General features: G+C 39.3%; 1 protein-coding gene across 1 annotated transcript in view; it reads left to right on the forward strand.

Moving 5' to 3' along the window:
- Positions 1–20,342, forward strand: part of LOC306867499 (potassium/sodium hyperpolarization-activated cyclic nucleotide-gated channel 2-like) — a gene marked incomplete at its 5' end in the record, with an annotated part of 31,118 nt that overhangs the window by 6,648 nt on the left and 4,128 nt on the right. Inside the window, 5 exons of the mRNA XM_079413173.1 lie at positions 4,106–4,267; positions 7,960–8,178; positions 12,787–12,933; positions 13,014–13,254; positions 18,288–18,452. Of these exons, the coding sequence (XP_079269299.1) occupies positions 4,106–4,267; positions 7,960–8,178; positions 12,787–12,933; positions 13,014–13,254; positions 18,288–18,452 (934 nt within the window). The remainder of the gene's footprint in view (positions 1–4,105; positions 4,268–7,959; positions 8,179–12,786; positions 12,934–13,013; positions 13,255–18,287; positions 18,453–20,342) is intronic.

Consider the following 20,342-nt stretch of genomic DNA (forward strand, 5'->3'; position numbering starts at 1 on the left):
TCCAATATAAGACATTTTCGTTCATGAGATGACTGAAAATAACATTGGTAACTCAAAAACATTTGATAAATCCAAACCACTAGGTCCAAGCCACGCCAGCGAAACATATTTTGCACACATCATCTTTATCAGAGTACTAAATAATAACTCACGAAATATGCTGAAAATCGCAACTGATGTTATGTTGAACGTTCTTGTAACTAGCAGTGCTAAAGACATTGACTTTAATTGATTTTTATTTCAGATATATGGTTAATTTGTCACACTGAAAATAGAAGTCCAAGCACATTGACTTGTTATAATACTAATGATTTTGACAGATATAGTTGGTCATCCAAATATTCTGTGCAAACAGTAAATTTGCTTACTGTAAAAATACAATATACCACGGCTATATTCTAATTAGTTAGTATGCTATTCCAAACATAGCCCAAATATTTATTTACCTATTGACGTCACTTTTCTTGTTTGTAATTGCAAGTGGCAGAATGTGATCAGTGGTGCTTTTCACTGATTTCCAATGCTGCCTTCTAGGTGTTTTGTTGTGGTTGACTAATTAGGTGCACAGGCTAATTAACGTAGCCTGGAGTAATTAACCATCATAAACGTTAATAACAGCAACTGACTGACCACAATTGTAAAAACAGTTCAGTGCATTACCATTAAAGACGACGACTGGCATTGGGAACATTTCAGATGATAACATAGAGAGCCAGCTTTTCAGAGTGACAGAAATGTGACGGTTTGCCTGTGGTTGAGCCGACTGATGATTCAGTTTTATGTGTTCTTTTCACCACTAAACGGCACAATTATGCTGCTGATTACATAGTGGTAATGTGAGCCAGGCATGGCCCTCAATTACTGAATCAACCTTGAACAGCAGTGCCACATTCACTCCACACTGTTTGGCTCCCTTATAGCTCTTGATTACTCAGGCAGGGACAAAGCATGAGTTAGATATGACCAAGTCGTGAAACCCATTTGTTAGTCAGTATGTTAACCTGATAACATGTAGGTCATGTAAATGCTTAAACTGTGTTCTTTTATCAGGGAAAGGCATAAACTGCTAGAAAAACCCAAACAGCACATTTAGTTTTTGCCCTTTACCCTATTGCACTGCATGTAAACATGTCAAGAAGAAAAGCATTTTATTAGCCACTGTAGCATGATCATAATGTGTCTTAGCTAATCAAAAGCCTTTTATTGTTAACCCTTTATGCTAATAAGCAACTGGTTAATAGCAAGAATTGGTCCCTATACTAAAGTGTTACCAACCATGGTTACTACACTTTTACTATAATAACCAATTCTTGCTATTAACCAGTTGCTTATTAGCATGCCCATTATCAACAATCATATTGGCTGTTTATTAGTACTTATAAAGTACACATTCAGCATTAGCATATTCTACATCGATAATCCTATCCAATACCTAAACTTAACAACTACCTTACAAACTATTAATAAGAAGCAAAAAACAAGTTTATTGAGGGAAAAGTCATAGTTAATGGTTTGTTAATAGCGAGAACTGGATCTTAAAATAAAGTGTGACCCCATGTTTTTTTGCCATATTGATGCTCATTTCTATAACCACAGATTTACTAGAAATACCATGGTGAAACAGTGGTCAGTGTAGTAAACCATGGTTAATTTGTGGTTACAATGGATAACTATAGTATAACCATGTTTTATTTGTAGAAAAACCTTGGTTAATTTTCGCAAGGGTTAACAAGTGGACAATGCTATGTTACGCTATTAGGCCAGTTATTATCTTGCCACACACACACACACACACACACACACACACACACACACACACAAAAACTCAAACAAAGCAAAATGTTTAGATTGACCATTTTTAGTTTTGTTAAAAAATGCTAAGCTATCAGGCTAGTTAGCATTCAAACAGCAATGCAATTAAAAACAAAGCTAGCAAAATGGTTAGTTTACAGGATTAAAAGCTAATAGTGAATGCTTTGCTAAGATATCAGGGCAATCGCAATCTTGCTAAAACACAAAGAAACTACAAACCTAAAGCAAAATGTTTAGATGTTCAGTCTATACTGACAATTTATAATTTAGTGAAACTGTAAATGCTAAGCTGTATGCTTATGCTAACTGTGTGCTAACTAAAACAAAAAGAAATCAAAATGTTTGGTTAAACTTTATTTTGATAGTCTACTTTAGACATTCTACTAACTATAAGTAACTTTGATGTCAACTACATGTCAACTAATTCTCATTAATTTGCAACTACAAATTCTAACTCTCAGAGTAGACTGTTAGGGTGTGTTTATGGTTAGGTTAGTAGAATAAGTTAACATATACTTGCAAAGTTTCTCATAGTCATTATGTTGTATGTTGTGGACCCATCAAAATAAAGTGTTAGCTGATAATAACCAGACAGTCTACTAATACTCTAATGACTGCTAGTTGAAAGTGACGTGACATACGAATTCGTGCTCTGCATTTATCCCATCCAAAGTGCACACACACAGCAGTGAACACACACACACGGTGAACACACAGTGGGCAGCCATTTATGCTGCGGTGCCCGGGGAGCAGTTGCGGGTTCGGTGCCTTGCTCAAGGGCACCTCAGTCGTGGTATTGAGGGTGGAGAGAGTGCTGGACATTCACTCCCCCCACCTACAATCCCTGCCGGCCTGAGACTCAAACCTGCAACCTTTGGATTACGAGTCTGAATCTCTTACCATTAGGCCACGACTCCCCCGTTGACATGCAGTTGCAAAGTTACTTACTGTTAGTAGAATGTCTAAAGTGGACTATTGAAATAACGTGTTACCAAATGTTTAGATTGATATATTAATTGATGCATTTCTATGGTTACAACAACAAATATTCAAAAAATTATATTTCTAGTCGGGCACTGAATAAAATTCCCGAAAGAAATTCAGTCAGCCAAAGTACTTGTCATAATGTGCATACATTAAATTCTGCAGTGGAAAATAAAAGCGTTTACTTTAGAAACTAAATTGTTTCAGACCACCAACCTCACCATGGTACACATGAAAATCACTAAAAACTACTTAAAAATCATGCCTGGCAATCATATTGCACAGACACAAGCAAAGATTGCACAAGCCAGTGTTTTCATGAGGACATTTGTCTGCTGATGTTTGACAGTCCCCTCACACAGGTAATTATGCATGCCAGAATTTGGTATGGATTATCAATTTCAACAAGTTCAAATGGCGGTGCCATGAGACCCATAAGTGCTTCCACATTGCTTTGAGACCAATGACCCTGATCAAAGAGGCTTTCAAGAACTGCACAGCAACAATGATATACTAAACAAACAGCTAAGTAACTACCGACCATTTAAGAACTCCAGGCATGATGTTTGTCTTCAAATATTAGTCTCCAGTCAGTTTTGTGTATTGCATTGTCTCAGATCCCGTTCCATGTGCTGCTGCTTCTCAAGATAGAAAAACAACCCACGCCAGCTAAGAACTTTACAACACAAGCTAGGTAGTGTCTCTGCTTGTCTTCTTCTATTGCTGATTTTGGCCTAGTTGCTATTTGGAGCACTTGGCTTTTCTCAGGTGTGACAAGCCTTGTTTCTGGTATGGGAAGAAAGTGTTGACACGGCAAGGCATTATCCTGGACTGACTCCAGATCGCTCTCCAATAGCTGTCCTCTCCACTTTGTAACCACAAACAAACTTCACACACGGCTGTCTCCAAGAGACATTCTCTGCCCTCCAGTCTTTCTTCCAGTTCCGCCAGGAAGAACATGGTATCAGCTTGGCACATTACTTTCATCATTCACAGACATGTTCTGTATTGAATCTAATCTGACAGGATGAAGTTAGTAGGATGTGCTGTACTCATTGCATAAAGCTTTGGCAAACCTGGTATTAATGCAATATGTGTGCTCGTATACACAAATCTAGAGGTCACAAATAATCTTCAGGTCAAAAGCGTTTTGAAACAGTACCTTGTCAAGGGAATCCCTACAAAAATTAAATATGCGAAGATGAATTACCCGTGTCTCTGTTTCAAAGCCCTAGTAATTTGATCTGGATTGCCCTAGAAAGCCCTTCCCTTCTGCTAAATGTAATGCTTCTCTTATCTTGACTGACAGATCTTTCACATGACCTATGACCTGGCCAGTGCGGTGATGCGCATCTTCAATCTGATTGGCATGATGCTGCTTTTGTGCCACTGGGATGGCTGTCTGCAGTTCTTGGTGCCCATGTTGCAGGACTTCCCTTCTGACTGTTGGGTGTCTCTTAACAAGATGGTGGTAAGTCTTGCCTTCCAACTTGCCTTGGTCCCAAAAACTCTCCTAAATAGCAAGTTTAAGTTTTGTAGGTCAAAGTTTAAGTACCATTATCTACAGTTACACACAAAAGTAGGAATGAGCCATTTGCTGAGTCCAGGAACTGAATTTGGACTCAGCATTTGACACTGTAGAAGGTCAATATGAGTCCTCCAATTATGCTTGAACAATTCCACATTCAATAAGCAAATCACAAAGCCAAAGCTTTCACTGATGTCATCAGTGTTTGACAGTGTTAATCACATGGGCACATTGGGGAGCCAACTCCATCACCTGCTCTTCTCACTTTCCCAAGTCAGCCAGGCACTTTGAATCACCCCTCCCTGACTTCTCACCACCATCCATCTATTCTAGAAGTTCTCCCTGCTGTTTAGTCTAGTCTGAAGATAAGACACTGTTTGGACATTTGCTACACTGATGTATACAGTAAGTGATCGTGAACTCTTGCTCCGTAAAGTGTGTGCAGCGTCAGGCAACTTTGCTGAGAGTATGATTTATACTTGGGTTATCTGGGGATTCACATGTTGGCTGATTGCCACTCTTGACAACCAAAGGGCTGGCTTGTTTCAAACCTTGGTATAAACCACTGGCAACAGCTTGTGAACGGTCGTCAACTAACTGAATTTACCAATGGAAAACTTGTCACACTGAACTCTGATAAATGCTGATTATTTAGGTTTTTCCCTGCCTGTTCGTCCTTTATATATTAATATACACTCTTTATATGCTGTCACTTGTAAGAGATCATGTGACATGGGGACAGGTTTTTCATTGGCTTTTGTTACAACAGTAGTTTTTGTGTACAGTCATTCCAGTCGCTGCCAATGCTTAGCAATCAAGGTCAGCAGCTTTCAAAAGGCAGATTGCTTGAAATGAAAGACACAGCGTTAAACGATCCGTCTCATTATTTCAAGTGTCCGCTTGGTCTCTCAACAGGCCTGTCTTTGTGTGGTAATGAAGCCTGTGAGTCACACTCACTGAGATGTTGTTAAGCTTCAGCAGAGGTGCTATAAAACACTGCAATTTACAAACCTTCCTTCATTTGTTATAATACAATAAAACTTAATGGGCATTATCATTCAGGATACTGAAAAAAGTCTGATGATGTTCCAATCCAAAACAAACTTACACATACTTACCTCCTTCCTGTTTGCAGATAGGGTAAGACCCTAAAACATCTTAAGTCCTAAATAGTGGTTGAAAAAAAAACATTTTTAAAGATCATTAATATCATCTGAGACTCATCAATATCACGTTCACATCAAATTAAAATTCCATTTTGACTTAACATAAGTTACAGATGGTTCAGCCGCATTTCACCTGCCGCTGTGTTTCCCGCCTCTGATAGATCAATGGACTGAAACACACCCTTTGATCCCTTTTGATCCAGCTGTGCCCTGTGATCCATGAGCTAGCATTGTCAAATCCATCCATGCACAGTTAGAATCCCAAATAAAGCACGTGTGATTCACAGGTACATGCTCACGTGTGTTTTTCAAGAGTCTTGCTTATGAGCTCTGCAAGCTTGAGGAGACATTCAAAGTTCACATAAGCATTCCCCAGACTGCACAGACACATACAGATGGACTCAACATGGCCTGTCTTCATCTACACATTCACAGTGAAGGACTCTTACCAAAGTCCTTTTAGCGAAGGTCAGTTCACTGGTGACCATCTTGGTAATGTCCTGCGAAGCTATTTACTGTGGAGGCAGTAAAGTTTAGCTGTTATATAGTAAATGGCTCTTTAAACTGAAAAGGCAGGACTTAAATTCTTACAACTGCATATTTAGCACTATGATTTCTCCCAATAATTTTTCTACAAGTGTTTTGTATCTTCCACCATATACAAATCTTTGCTCTTACACATAGAAATAGTAGATAATTAGCACTCTGTGTGTTTAATAGAAGCACAATTCAGTCATGTTTCCCTCAGCTGAATGTAGATTCAACACAATCCTATGCTCATACATCTCAAAGAAATAAAGCCCCACAGTAATGACAGTCTACTGTGCTAGTCAAGCTCGGCTAAATCAACTTAGCAGCTAAATCTCGTCATCTCCGTGCCAGTGGGGGTGAGTAACACTAGGTTAAATGTGCGCTAAGGGCCCTAGTTAGGCAAATATAACCAAAACACAATTGCTCAAGATAAACTCTAATGTGTGCTAATGTTTCATTTAGCTCATTCCAAATCATCCTAGCAGCGTTACAATGCATGTATGCTAAAAATGATTATGCAGCATTAAACTTTTCCTCTTTTTTTCCTCCATAAATGCAGGGAAAAGGAAATAATTTGTGAATGCCTGTTCCACAGAATGTAGAGCACGTGTTGGGGTGTTGAATGGCGAATGTTTTTAAGCTATGCAATATCTTTCATTGCATTAATTTGCATACTCCTCTCTGAGAAGTATGGCACTGCCAAGTGACAGTTTGTGTTTACTGCTTGTTGGTGTTCACGTAGCAATACAAAAACAGATAAATCAGTCTTGTAGAGTGACTCTGATCCATTTAAGAATGAACATCAACAAGAGAAGTGTTAATTACATTTGTTTCTTTTCCATGCATTTGTCAGGAGGGTTCAAATATATAATGTAGAATTTAAGCTGTTTGTGTTCATTCAATGTTTAATTGTTTGTCTCTGTGCATACCAAGATGTTCCAGTTAACCCAGAAGAAAATTGTTGCTCAGGGTATGCCTGGAAGCCTTGGAAGGCAGACATGTAAAGAAGATGGAAAGCAGACATGAACCAAGCACACAAATCTCCTTGACACACTGCCCACACTGCATGCTTTCTACACTGCCAAGCCTTGCAGTTACTCAAATAAAGGGTTAGACTCCAGACGATGTCTTCTCTGTCTTGTTTGCATCTGCACTTGACAGGATTGTTGGGGTTGCAGCAACACTTTTTTTTAGCCTCAGGACTGTGTGGTTGAGTCTGGGAACACATTTATATTTCTTATTTCTCCATGACACTAGTATTCCATGTGCACTGTAGCCTGTCTTTGCACCCAACCTGCCAGTTGGTGATAGCAGCCAGGTGTGTCCTGACCTCAACAGAGGCTTCCTCCAACCCTAGTAAGCCGCTTCTCGACTCATCTCCACAAAGTAATTCCACTGATTACCCATCACCTTCGTTTTCCATTTTCACCTCCAACACTTCCCCCGCTTCATCATTCAAAGTCACCCGTGGCCTCCTTGACTTTGATTTGGAATTTTCAAAGCCTTGTCTAAACCCTGCTCGAAATTAATGCAAATCAGGGTAACCACATTTCACAGGGACCCATCAGGTCAATCCTGAAAAATCAGTCACTTATGAAGAGAGATGAGGCACCTTAGCGTAGCAGCTGAGGTCTTATGCAGATACTTGCAAGGGGAGCAAAGACATTATAACAAGAGCCCAACTGAAACAATAAACAGCACGGTCCCATTAAATCAGACAGAATAATGGAATAATGAATCTATCACAGGTCCATGGTGCACGTAGCTATTTAAACTACTTGGCAAGATGCCTTTTATGGGGGTTTGTAGAGGTATACCCCTCTTGAGCCAATATTTTGACTTTTTTTATTTTAACACCCAGAGTGTATTTAGCGCAGATGAAATAATCAAAGTCTCTTTCTTTTTCTGTTTATCACTTTCTCACATCCCAATTTGCAGAACGACTCCTGGAGCGAGCTGTACTCCTTTGCCCTATTCAAGGCCATGAGCCATATGCTGTGTATTGGGTACGGACGCCAGGCCCCTGAGAGTATGTCTGATATCTGGTTGACCATGCTGAGTATGATCGTGGGAGCCACCTGCTACGCCATGTTCATTGGCCATGCCACCGCCCTCATACAGTCGCTGGACTCTTCCCGGCGCCAGTATCAGGAGAAGGTGGGTACTATGCTCCAAACACACACACACACACACACACACACACACACACACACACACACACTGAAACACCTGCAGATGACCTTATGTGTCACCGTTTGTTTGATCTTGCCAGATCAAAGTCGGTACCTATCGTCTGTTTGAGAGGATGAAACTGCTCAGGCCAACTATCCCTACGGCTGAGCAATCTGGGTATTCTCCGCAATCTGGTCTCCCTCTCATCTGATCAGTTGTCAGTCCCTCCCTCCCTCTGCTGTAATTTGGTCTTCTTTGATTCCTAATCACGGCATCTGGTGCTTGTTTACACCTGCAACTCTAGCCTGCGACCCGTGTCTTGTCGTCACAAACAATTTGGTCACAAACTTCTTAACTATGCACTGTTTGCATTGAGCAGATCCTTTCTGGAACTTCCTTTTTCCTAAAAATGGAAAATAATTTTGTTATTGCCATGTGCTTTAAAAGAAAAGGATGTTTTGGGAGCCAAAAAGTTGACAAATTTTGGAAAATCCACCTACAAATGGCTTAATTATATTTGTTTCTGCACATCAAGCTGGGATGGGATGATTTTTGAGCACTTTTTAGATCAAGGGGATCTCACTGGTGGAGAGGAAGAAGTGGATTGCTGTGATGGTCACGAGTGTTTACATGTCTAGAATAGCAGGAATGTATTTACACAGAAAAGCCATTACAAAAAGCATAGGAAAGAAAGTTTTTGAGTGTAGTAGAGAATCCCTTTACAGACAAAAACATTTTTCATGCCTTTGCAACCTGATGAACAAACAGCACAATCTCCCTGTGTAGATTCCCCATCGCCCCATCACATGTCCATCTCCCCTGCTATGTAGAAACCAATGGATTGCTAGACAACGACAGATGAACGGGACATTAGCCATTATGTAACAAGCATTACATTGCTAAACATTGACTTTCAAACCCTGCTTAGGTCCAGCCTCTAACAAATGTTCGCATGCAGTAGAATAACACAAGTCTCCGATCAGTTTCTGTCAACTCTCGACATTACTGCACCCCAGGGATTTGTGGTTGTACGTACAGGCCTGCTGAGATGTACAGATCGAGCTGTATCAATCGACCATTACGCACCACGGTCTCTGCTTAGATCAGTATGTTAGAATATTGATCACAGCGTTATCTACAACATGAACTGTACACAAGAAAACATATCGATTGTTGGTAGCATCATGTATTGGAAACCATTTGAATAATATTTTACAGTTCTTAAGTCTTTTTGGCAATAATATACAGAAGAATTACAACCTTACCGTTTTAAGTGGTTCTGATCTTTGTGTAAGGTTGTGGACTACAGGGTTGTAGGGTTCTCGCATCGCATTGGTTATTACCCAATGGTAAACCACCATAATCCTAGTTGCCATTGGATATCTATAGGATAAGTGTATGGACTCAATGTCCATATGGAACGAAAGCTTGATGTACGGTACACGTGACTTAGGCTTTCACCCCCCCCTCCTTGGTGACTACAATGACCTTGATGCTTTGGCAGATGGTCATGGGAAATATATCACCCCTTTATGTCACTGACAGAAGATAAACTGCCTGTCCCGTTAAAAAACTAAAACTGAACTGCCTGAAAATGTGATAGGATTTCATGCAGTTAGCACGTGCGCTAACATTCAGTTCATAATTAATAGCTTGTTTCCACATGCTTACAGGAGCTGTGCGATTTGTAAGCTAGCTTGGGTTAGAATCAATTCTGTACATTGTACATTGCAAGCATACAGCAGTGAGGGAGCTATGGAACTACAATGTTTTTTTCAATTCAACTGTCCCTGAAAGAACTTTGATACCGGTATGTGTCAATCCAGCCATATTGGAAGGACAAAGTTGATTATGTCTACTCTATTACGCAACATTGCATCACTTCTTTGATGACTTCTGTTAGGAAGTTTACACAGGTTAATCTGATCATCTACCGGTCCAGAGGTTTAGTGTAGATCGCCAGATGTGTAGATTATCTTACTGTTTTGTTACAGCCACACAGCTTTCTACTTTTCAGCCTACCTTTCATTCTTGCTTCCTTCATTTATTCTTCTATCCAGACTGATAGCCCAGGGAAGCTGAGTCACAGGAAGTTCAAGAGGGCAGAAAAGAAGCTTAGTAACTGAGTATAAACAGACTACAGTTTCCTGGGCTATAGACTCAGTCTGAGACCTGGTGCAATTAAAACTTCCCTGAAGTGTTTTCAGTGCTAATACACAGACCTTGGCTGTACGGACTCAAACAGGGATTGCAACAAGGTCTAAGTAAATGTCTTCACATTTCAGTTTAACACCTTGTCTTACTTCAAGGCTGATTGAATGAACCAGAGAGGAGAAAATAGACTCCCTTGATCGAAAGGGACAAAGCGTAAATTACAGAGTTTGTCGAGCTTGACGAGACAAGCGGGCACTGTTATTTGGAGGTGGCTAAATGTTGGTGTGCAAGTAAACAGACATTTGTGATACTTTCTCATGAGATCTCAGGTTATTGAGTCAATTAACATTGACAAATCATGGTTTTGTTAATGTTAGACAGTGATTTGCACCACTATTGCATTTTAAACTTTCAGTATTTAAAATAATTCATGTTTTCAGTGCTAACATACCTCCTTTGTATGTAAATTAGGCTCATTACAGATGTTTCTTATTCCCAGTTATTTGCTTGTTGCAATTAGCATTGTGCTATTACTACACGCAGAAAGAAATACAAAGTGGAAAGCAAAAATGGCATGCTGGGACCCCCCCGGTTGTTTCTTTCGGTTGTGTGCAATTGTATAAATCCCTTATCCAATCATAATTAATTAAGATTGAATTAGATTAGGATTTGGGCTGCATTACTGAAACAAAAGGTTTTCATGAAATGGGTTTATGATAGGGATTTCCACCCTGAGCTAATTAAAGTCAGTCACTGCACTTCCCATGATTCCCCACCCACTGCCAAAGGGACGATGAGTAACAGTGTGCATGCTAACACATGCCACATCTGCTGTATAAAGGGCCTGTCTGCATCTGACAGGAATTGTAAGCTTTATTATGAAGCATTTTAAACCTTCAGCTATGTTCCCGAAGATTTAATCAGATCATTCAAGAATGAAAAAACAGAGCAATTTTTGTGGAACATCTTGTCAGAAATGTTGAAGAATATGCTGCAAATGTCATGACAAGATCTATTGGTACATGTCTTTTCTTCTTCTCAACCCCTCTTCACTGGTCTGGCAAAGGTACAGCCACTTAAGAAACAGGTTTATTGCCAACATTTTGGGATGGTTCTAGATTGTCTTGGTTTCTGGGTTCTTTGATTCAAAAATGCACTGCTATGGTTTTCCGCATGCGTGCAGGAAGTTTGCACTTCTACAAATATTGTAGTCATTTACTCACCCTCATGTCGGTCCAAATCTGACTTACTTTCTTCTGTGGAACACAATAGAAGACACTCTGAAGAACTGTTATTGTCCATATAATGAAAGTCAGTGGGGTCCAAAAATCATTGAAAGTGTTTTAAATATCCCAAGCCATTAATATGACCACTAGTAACTGTGATTCTTTCTTTAGCAAACACCAATAATTAGCGAAAACACTTACAAAATCCCTCCATATGATGGCCAGTGAAACAGACAGCACCTGTCGCTAACAAGTGCAACAGACTGCACCCTGTTAGTAGCTCGAAGATTGACCCAAGGCTTGTCAAGCAGAGCATATGTCACTGCGCACATACCGACAAGGTTCAAATTTAGCACACCCCTATACTGTAAATAGCCTCCCTTCTTGGTATTAAGTGTTTGATGGAATGTGAGAGCTTGACTGCTTCAGTGACAAGACATCAAAATAACCATTGCATACATACATACATACCTATCTATCCATCCATGACACAAAACAAACCTCTTCCTTTTTGCAGGACATAAAAGTAATGTTTTTTTCTTAAGTTAATTCAAGATATATTTTCATCTACATTAAATACTGAATTATGCATTTTGAAAAAGAAAATCTAATCAAATGGAGCGCGTGTTAAAAATATTCTAGAGATCATCCTTTTATTAGTTCTAGAGTATAAATGTTGTTAATGAAAAACTAATGGCTGTTCTGCAGTAAGTCTGTGTTTTAAGAATCAATGATATGCTTTTGAATCATTCATAAATATATCATTTATGTAATCTAATTTCTACACAACATACATAGCCAAAACCATTTAATACAATAAATGTACTGTATATTCCTGTAACATAAACCAGAAAGCCATCACAACACAGACGATGACGCAGAGAAGGTTAACTACTATGCTATGAATAGAGCTTATCATCCGATTCATCATACTCTTCCTGCTTTAAGAACATCATATTATCATATACTCTTTAGGCTATGACATTCACTGTAAATAACTTATGCAGGAATGCCCATACAGAAAAACAAGCCTGGATGTTTAAATATTTACTTTAATCTGTATTGATCCCTGTCAGCATATCACATCTCCACAAAAGAGGCCACGTAGGACTGAAATGGGCAACCCACATGTTGGTGGTTGGACATTTTGGGTCAAAAGTGTGTCCTGAAATGTCAGCTTAACATAATTTACCCTTATCTTTTTTCTTCTCAGTACAAGCAAGTTGAGCAGTACATGTCTTTCCACAAACTTCCGGCCGACTTCCGGCAGAAGATCCATGATTACTATGAGCACAGATACCAGGGCAAGATGTTCGACGAGGAAAGCATTTTGGAAGAACTGAACGAGCCGTTACGAGAGGTACCATTAAGCAGCAGAAAACAATACACAACTGACAACCTGCCTTCAAACTGAGAGTAAACTAACTTGTGCATTTCCAGGAAATTGTCAACTTCAACTGCCGGAAGCTGGTGGCGTCCATGCCGCTCTTCGCCAACGCAGATCCCAACTTTGTGACAGCAATGTTAACTAAACTCCGCTTCGAGGTCTTCCAACCAGGAGATTATATCGTTCGAGAAGGAACCATCGGCAAGAAGATGTACTTCATTCAGCATGGCGTAGTCAGCATCCTGACCAAAGGGAATATCGGCATGAAGCTCTCTGACGGCTCCTACTTTGGGGGTAAGAAACACACAGAAAGAAAATCCTATTCATACAGAAACATATCAGTTTTAACATTATAATTACAATATCACTACATACGGCCAAATGGATAAACTGTGCAAAGTTAAACTGTTGTGTTTTGTCATCCTGTTAGCGCATATCAAAATAAAATAAAACCACAGAAAATTATGAAAAAAAAACCCACTAAATAGTACTGAAGAAAATTACGTTAAAATTTTCCAAAGGCAGTAGAAATTCAGTTTTTATGGAATAAAAAGGCCTGTAGGAATTTGAGTTTACCTAAATTATACCTGTCCTGAACAATAATAAAAAAACACAATAAAAATAATAGCAATTAAGTCAACTAAACTACTCATTATATTAAAAAAAATCATAAACTTAATTATATTCGAATAACATTGTAAATTACTTACAGCCAAATGTTTTTTCCAAGGTTAATTTTTTGTAAGGTTACATTTCCAACTGTTGTGACATTTTGGTAACACATTAAAATGCAACTTCCAAGTAAAAGGCCCAAGAAGAAATTATGTATTAAAAAACATACAATTTTAATTTCCAAAGGAAGGCAGGACAACTGTAACAATAAAAGATGAAAGTATTAGTTTTACTATTATACTTGATTATCATAATATTCTAAATTTTTACATTTCCAAATCAAAGAAAATTATAAAATCACTCAAGTCAATTAAATCACTCGTTATCATACCAAACCCATCATACAGCCAAATGTTTTAAGGCTAAACTGTTGTTAGCATATATTTGAATGCAATTTCAAAGTAAAAGTCCCATAAATAAATTATGCAAAAACCAAACACTTTAAAAGTTCCAATTGGAATCCTGCTGTTCACATTCCTTTACAATTTTTGATAAAGATAAAAAGCCTTCATGGTTTGTGTTCAAACTGAAGGCTTTAAAAATAATAGAAATTGAAATAGTTTAAAATCATATTATTGCTCCATCTGAAACCCTAACAGCTCACTTGCACTGGAATACCGTGATAAATACCAATGACATTTGAACATGACTCCTTAGTTTCTCCCTCCAGCAAGCTTTGTCCCATTTAAGATGCTGCCCCCTTTGAGGGGTTTGCGTTGGTGATCCAGAAAAAATACAACGCTTTTTCCCAGAGTCTTTAGGGCACGGTCTAGAAGCAGCAAGGAGCAGAGTTCACCGAGGCTGCGAATATACCAGGAGCCAGAGGCACTGAAGGAGGGCCACAGATAAAGAACAAATGTGGCCAATTAATAACACCTAATTAGTGGAGCAGAACAGCAACGGCAGAGCAATTTATAATGACTAATACAGAGATTCTCTCGCCAAAAACAATTACACTGTACCTTTTACAATGCATGAATGAGAGGGGCTTATACATGATGCCAGACTGATTTGTCATGGTATTCTATATAGATCACAGCATTTCTGCTTTTAACATGCTACAGTAAATTCTGTTCATAGGATTCAAATGCAATTCATTTTTTACATGTTAAGGTCTTAAAGGGATAGTTCACCCAAATATATATTAAGATAACATATATTTTGAAGCATGTTTAAACTGCTTTTGCCCATACAATGAGTCATTTTCAGACGACGGCATTTTTCAGTATATTACTACGATACACTTTTCTTGTGCCTTAAGGTTGAGTTGCACCAAATAACACCCATTAAAGGTGGGGTAAGTGGTTTTTGGTAGCCAGTGTTGATATTTCAGATCACCAAAACAAACACACCCCTATTTTGATAGCTCCACCCCACACATACGTACGCAACCCAGGCAACAATTAGCTCTGTGAAACAAAGCAAAACCAATGTTACTCACCTATCGAGAAGAAACAAAGCAACCTCGCCGTCCAATCACAGGCCTTCCTGCTCCTTGAGTTCTCTCCAGCGCTGGAAAGCTGATCCGATATTTACACGGGTCCTACTTCTTGCCTTATCGTAACACCATGTCTACACCGGAAGCGAGCAGCGTGACAAAATATTATAGAACACATTATAATCAGTGATGCTGTCTACACTGGATGCCGTGGCGCGACACGACAAATTCCCGGCAGTAAACTGCTGCCGCGTTCTATTTATGACGAATTGACAAATTTCAAATGATTTTCAACTGTCGCTTTGTCGTGTCCAGTGTAGGCATACTTTAGCTGTTGAGGCATGGCGCGACACATCACAACAACTGTCGCGTCTGGTGTAGACACGGTGTAAGCCTCCTCTTGTTCCGCAGATGTTTTGCTATTTAGTTTTTTTATCCGCCATCTCGATCTTTCTCTCGTCGCTCGGCTTGGCTAATGTCCATCATGTTTACTGAGCGCTCTCTCCTCAGCATCATGAGTAGACACGCCCCTTACTGCTGATTGTCTACAAGTTTGTTTTGGTACTCGGCCCGACTCAGTTTTCGAAACCGTTTTTGAAAAAATACATACCCCACATTTAACCATAGAAAAAACAAATATAAAAACAAAGTCTCTTACCTTGAAAATAGCATGGCCATTTGATTCGGTTAATAGCATAAGCCATTGTAGATGCTACATACTGTATTCAATTTAAGTGACTACGTGGCTTTTAAAACTGAATTTGGCTACTTTCATAAGAGTGGAACATGGATACATTAAGCACATGGTTCTTAACAGCTTATAGAAATGAGAAATCATCATTAATCTCCTTGGCGGAGCTTTATAGATCATAAATGATTCACTGAATAGAGCATGTAGGTATATGTAGTCAGCGTCCAAAGTTATATGTGAATATCCTCAGTAGCATGCACTTTCAGTTCTTTGTGATATTGCATGTTGTTAATGTAATGACTGTAAACTGGAGCTAAATTTGATCTCCACACTTGTGGTAAAAGAGGCACTTCATCACAGATCTGACAGCTCAGTTTTGCATGCTGGGATACGTCAACCCAAACTGGGCATGTTGTGAAAATGTGATTTTTGGCAGACTGCTGTTTTTGCAGGGTTATTATTAGAGGTACAAATCTGACTTTTTTTGACAGCTAAATTGATTGAATGATACAACTGAACCAGAACTTATGCACTTTCAAACCAGTGCCCTTGTTAGTATACAATTTATGTGTAATAATCAGTTTTTGAGCCCTAGAATTTGAAAGAATGTGACCTCTAGTATTTAACAAGAAGCTGTGCGTGCCAACTTTGCAAATTCTTGTCAAAAAGGCACGTTGCCCCCCCCCCAAAAAAAAGAAAAAAAAAGGAAAAACTTCAAAGACCAAATGAGCCGCAACAGCTGGAGCACTAGAGGAAAATGCAAAGTCCACAAAATTACTTATTTAAATTCTACACATTTTTATGAAGTACAATAACCAGTGCAAAAAAGAACACATTCTTAATCATTATTTTTGTATTTTCCTAATACAAAATATGGAAAATACAAAAATAATGTATCTGTACATTTTAGTAGATCATTGAATAAATAAAAAAAGCCCATCAACAGTTATACATAGGGTAAGATTAATAAATTCTTACTTATTTTACAAAAAATACTTATTTAAATAAATAAATAATTGTAAAACCACTAAAATACATACATTTGCCTACAGAAGATGGTACACTTTAGCGGTAAGATAAAAGCCCACTTTGATTTACCAGTACATGAATATTAATAAATGTCCAACACAGTGTTTGCAAAACCCTACAGTCAACAGTGTGAAAATTCACCATTCAAAGTGCTGCTGTTCTACACTGTAGTGAAGTGTGCAATGGAGTCATGCTGACTGAATCACAGAAGAATCAAATGCTTTTCAACCCCTGCAGACATGCGAATCTAGGACGTTTCTCTTTATAAAGTTTAAGTCTGCTTAAAAAGTCGACAGTTCTGAAATAAAAAACAAATATGACTAAATATTCAGTATTATTAATTGAACAACTGTTTAAGGAACAGAATATTAAGTCTTTATCTCAAAGGTCCTTATTAAGAGGCGCATGCTACGCAGAATTAAAGCTTTATTGATTTTTTATGACAGGCAACAACCACTTGAATCCTCAGTGGAGTTTGATCCACTCTATAGGGATGAGGGCCACAGCAACTTCAATGAGAGTGAGCTGTGCCAACATTCACGTTGAAGTGTGGCCACATTTTCAACTGGGCAGATCCCAAATGCTGAGCATCCTTTTCGATGTGTATGTAGATAGAGCCTTTTCAGTCAATGACAGGATCTTACCTCTTCATAATGCTGAGTTTGACCTTCCTCTCAGAAAGAAGAGATATAGTCAGGAGACAAAGCAAACTGACAGGTGCTCTACAGTTACATTTTCAGGTTTCAGCTAAAGTGGTGCTGTGTTCTTTCAAAAAGAAAGAGAAAAGACAGAAAACTAAATTATGTTGATTATTATGAAACCACTAAAATCAACAATCCGGTCTAGCCTGACATGGCTTGGAAACCAGCTAAGATGAGCAAACCATCTTAAGCCGCGTTTCCACCGAAATTACCTGGAACAATTTGTCCCAGGAAATTTTTCCCCTGAACTTTATCCTGGTTCTTGCAGTGGAAACACACTGAGTACCGGCCCAAAGTTTCTAGTTCCAGGGGAAAGTTCCTGCGGTTGAAACAGGGTTTTAGGCTGTTTTTTTTCCCCATCAGGCCTAGCCAGCCTTCCTTGGTCTTAGTTGGTCACCCAGCTTGACAAGTACTGAAGACCTCTCTAAAACCAACCAAGACCAGCAAACCATTAGGTTGGTTTAAGAAGGTACAGCATGTCGGTGCCAACAGCTATGTGGGCAGCGTGCTGGCATACTGTTGCGCCTCAGGTGTCCCGAGTTCGAATCCAGACCTTTCTTGATCTATGCCCTCTCTCTCTCTCCCACTTCCATTCCTTTCAGCTCTAAAATGTCCTATCATAATAAAGGCAAAAATGCCAAAAAATAAATCTTAAAGAAGATACAACACCAGGTACAGCCATCCTTTGGTTTGCTGGTCTTAGCTAGACTCCAGTACTAAAGTACTAAAGACTCAAATAAAACCAACTAAGAGATATTTGAGACCCACAACCATGATATGTCCTGTTAATTTTCAGAGATCTGCCTGTTGACCCGTGGAAGACGAACCGCCAGTGTGCGGGCAGACACCTACTGCCGACTATATTCGCTCTCTGTGGACAACTTCAATGAAGTACTGGAAGAGTATCCAATGATGAGGAGAGCATTTGAGACAGTAGCCATTGACCGCCTTGATCGAATAGGTAAGTCGCCTAGAGAGTAAAATCAGTAGCATTAATATGTAGCATTGTGCTTATAAGAAAAGAACCATGGCAATACTATAGTACTCCCCCAGTGAATTTTGTGAAGGTGTATTTACCTTGTTAGAGGCATTATATTCTGGTATACAGCCCAGAATCCATGTGTTTGGATATCTATTGGTCACATCTGTGGGCAGATTTGACTCCCCTCCAAAATTTGTTTGTTTTGCCATCTTTGGCTTGTGTCCTGAGCACATAAACACGTAATTTACCAAGAGAGGCAGGCCACCTGCCCTCCTCACCCCTCTCAGCATCCTCTTTCCTTATCTCCCAAGGTCAGTGGGGTGCTGATGTCACTCTCTGTTACATGACCACCTCAGTTGTTTACATATTGGCCATGCAGCCACCCCACTCGCCGCTGTTGCCATGGCAGCCAGATTCCATAAATGATCAGTTCAGCTTATGGAGGAGTTCAGACCACAGATGCTTTGCAGAAGAACATCCGCTACCACAGTCTCACATTCAATGACCTGCTGCAACGTCAATGTTGGCTGTTAATTAAGAACATCAGAAGTGACTCAGTTGTTTATTTACTATGGGAATAGAGAGGTTCAGTTATGACGTCAATTTGTAGGCTTACCAGAAGGCTAATTTGCCATGGGTTTCCTCTGTAATTTCCTATGGGTTTTTAAATAAATATGTTCCGAAATAAGGTTATTTGAAGATAATTTTCTGTTTTGTTCTTAAAACATAAATTAAAAATCATTCATAACTGAATTGTGAAATTTGAAACCATAATGTGCTTAAAATAAGTTGCTACATAACAGCAATACACCTTGTTAGCTCACAATGGTTTCAAAATTCACCTTTGATGTACAGTTTTATGTTGTACAACAGAAAGTAAAAGCCTCTTCGAATAATATGTAACTTTATTTGTACGTATAAATTCTGATATTCCCCACAACATGAAAATGCTAATAATGCTAAAAATGCTCATTCTCCTGGGTTTTAGGACGGCAAACTGAACAGTTCTATTCAACATGACAAAATCGCAGCTCTTAACAAGATGAATGCCATAAATCTGTGCCACACATTGCGTGATATACAGTACGTAGCTGTGGATGTGGAAGACATCTTGGTGAAATTGCATGCTCAAACCACGAGTGATAGTGTTATTTGTATGTGGTACTGGAGACGGAGGTGAGAGAAATTGAAGGCGATGTTGGGGCCCTGCCAGCAGGAGCTGTGCAAAGGATGTCATTTTAGCTGCAAATTGTCTTGCTAGCAGCAGGGTGAAGGTGATAGGCACGCGCCATGTCGCGAGTTCTTGTTAGCGCTGCCGTGACTCAGCACAACAACACTAGTGCCAGACATTATAGCTTCCCTCACACTGGAAATCTCAGCAGGGCTCTGGGGCTTGTTGTTCACACAGAACTGGTTGACCCATCAGTCTGAAAAAGCAGTCATCAGAAAAAAACTACAGGAGTCCACTGAGTAAAGTGCAAACATCCATCTGAACATGTTCAGTCAACACAGTCAAACCAAAAGACAGTACTAGAGGTGTGCAAAACCACATATTTTTTTTAAATAAACAGTATAATTATGCTGGTTTGGGGTTTACCTCACCCCGATTGGACACGTTTCTTAGAGGCCATTTAACTAAGATACGCTCTTGTGTTCAAAAACAACAAGAGGGAGCGCAGTGGATTGGAACATAAAACAGTGATCCTGAGACACATTCTTGGACTATTTTTTACCTTGACAGACCATCTTTTAGACAACCTTGACAATCGGAAGGGAAAGTTAGGACAATACTAAGGGCCCGACTAGGGGCCCAAACGTGATTTCTACTGATGGGGACAAACCCATAACACACCCCACGCCCCCAATATG

The sequence above is a fragment of the Barbus barbus genome (genome assembly GCF_936440315.1).
Source record: "Barbus barbus genome assembly, chromosome: 49".
Classification (NCBI taxonomy): Eukaryota; Metazoa; Chordata; class Actinopteri; order Cypriniformes; family Cyprinidae; genus Barbus; species Barbus barbus.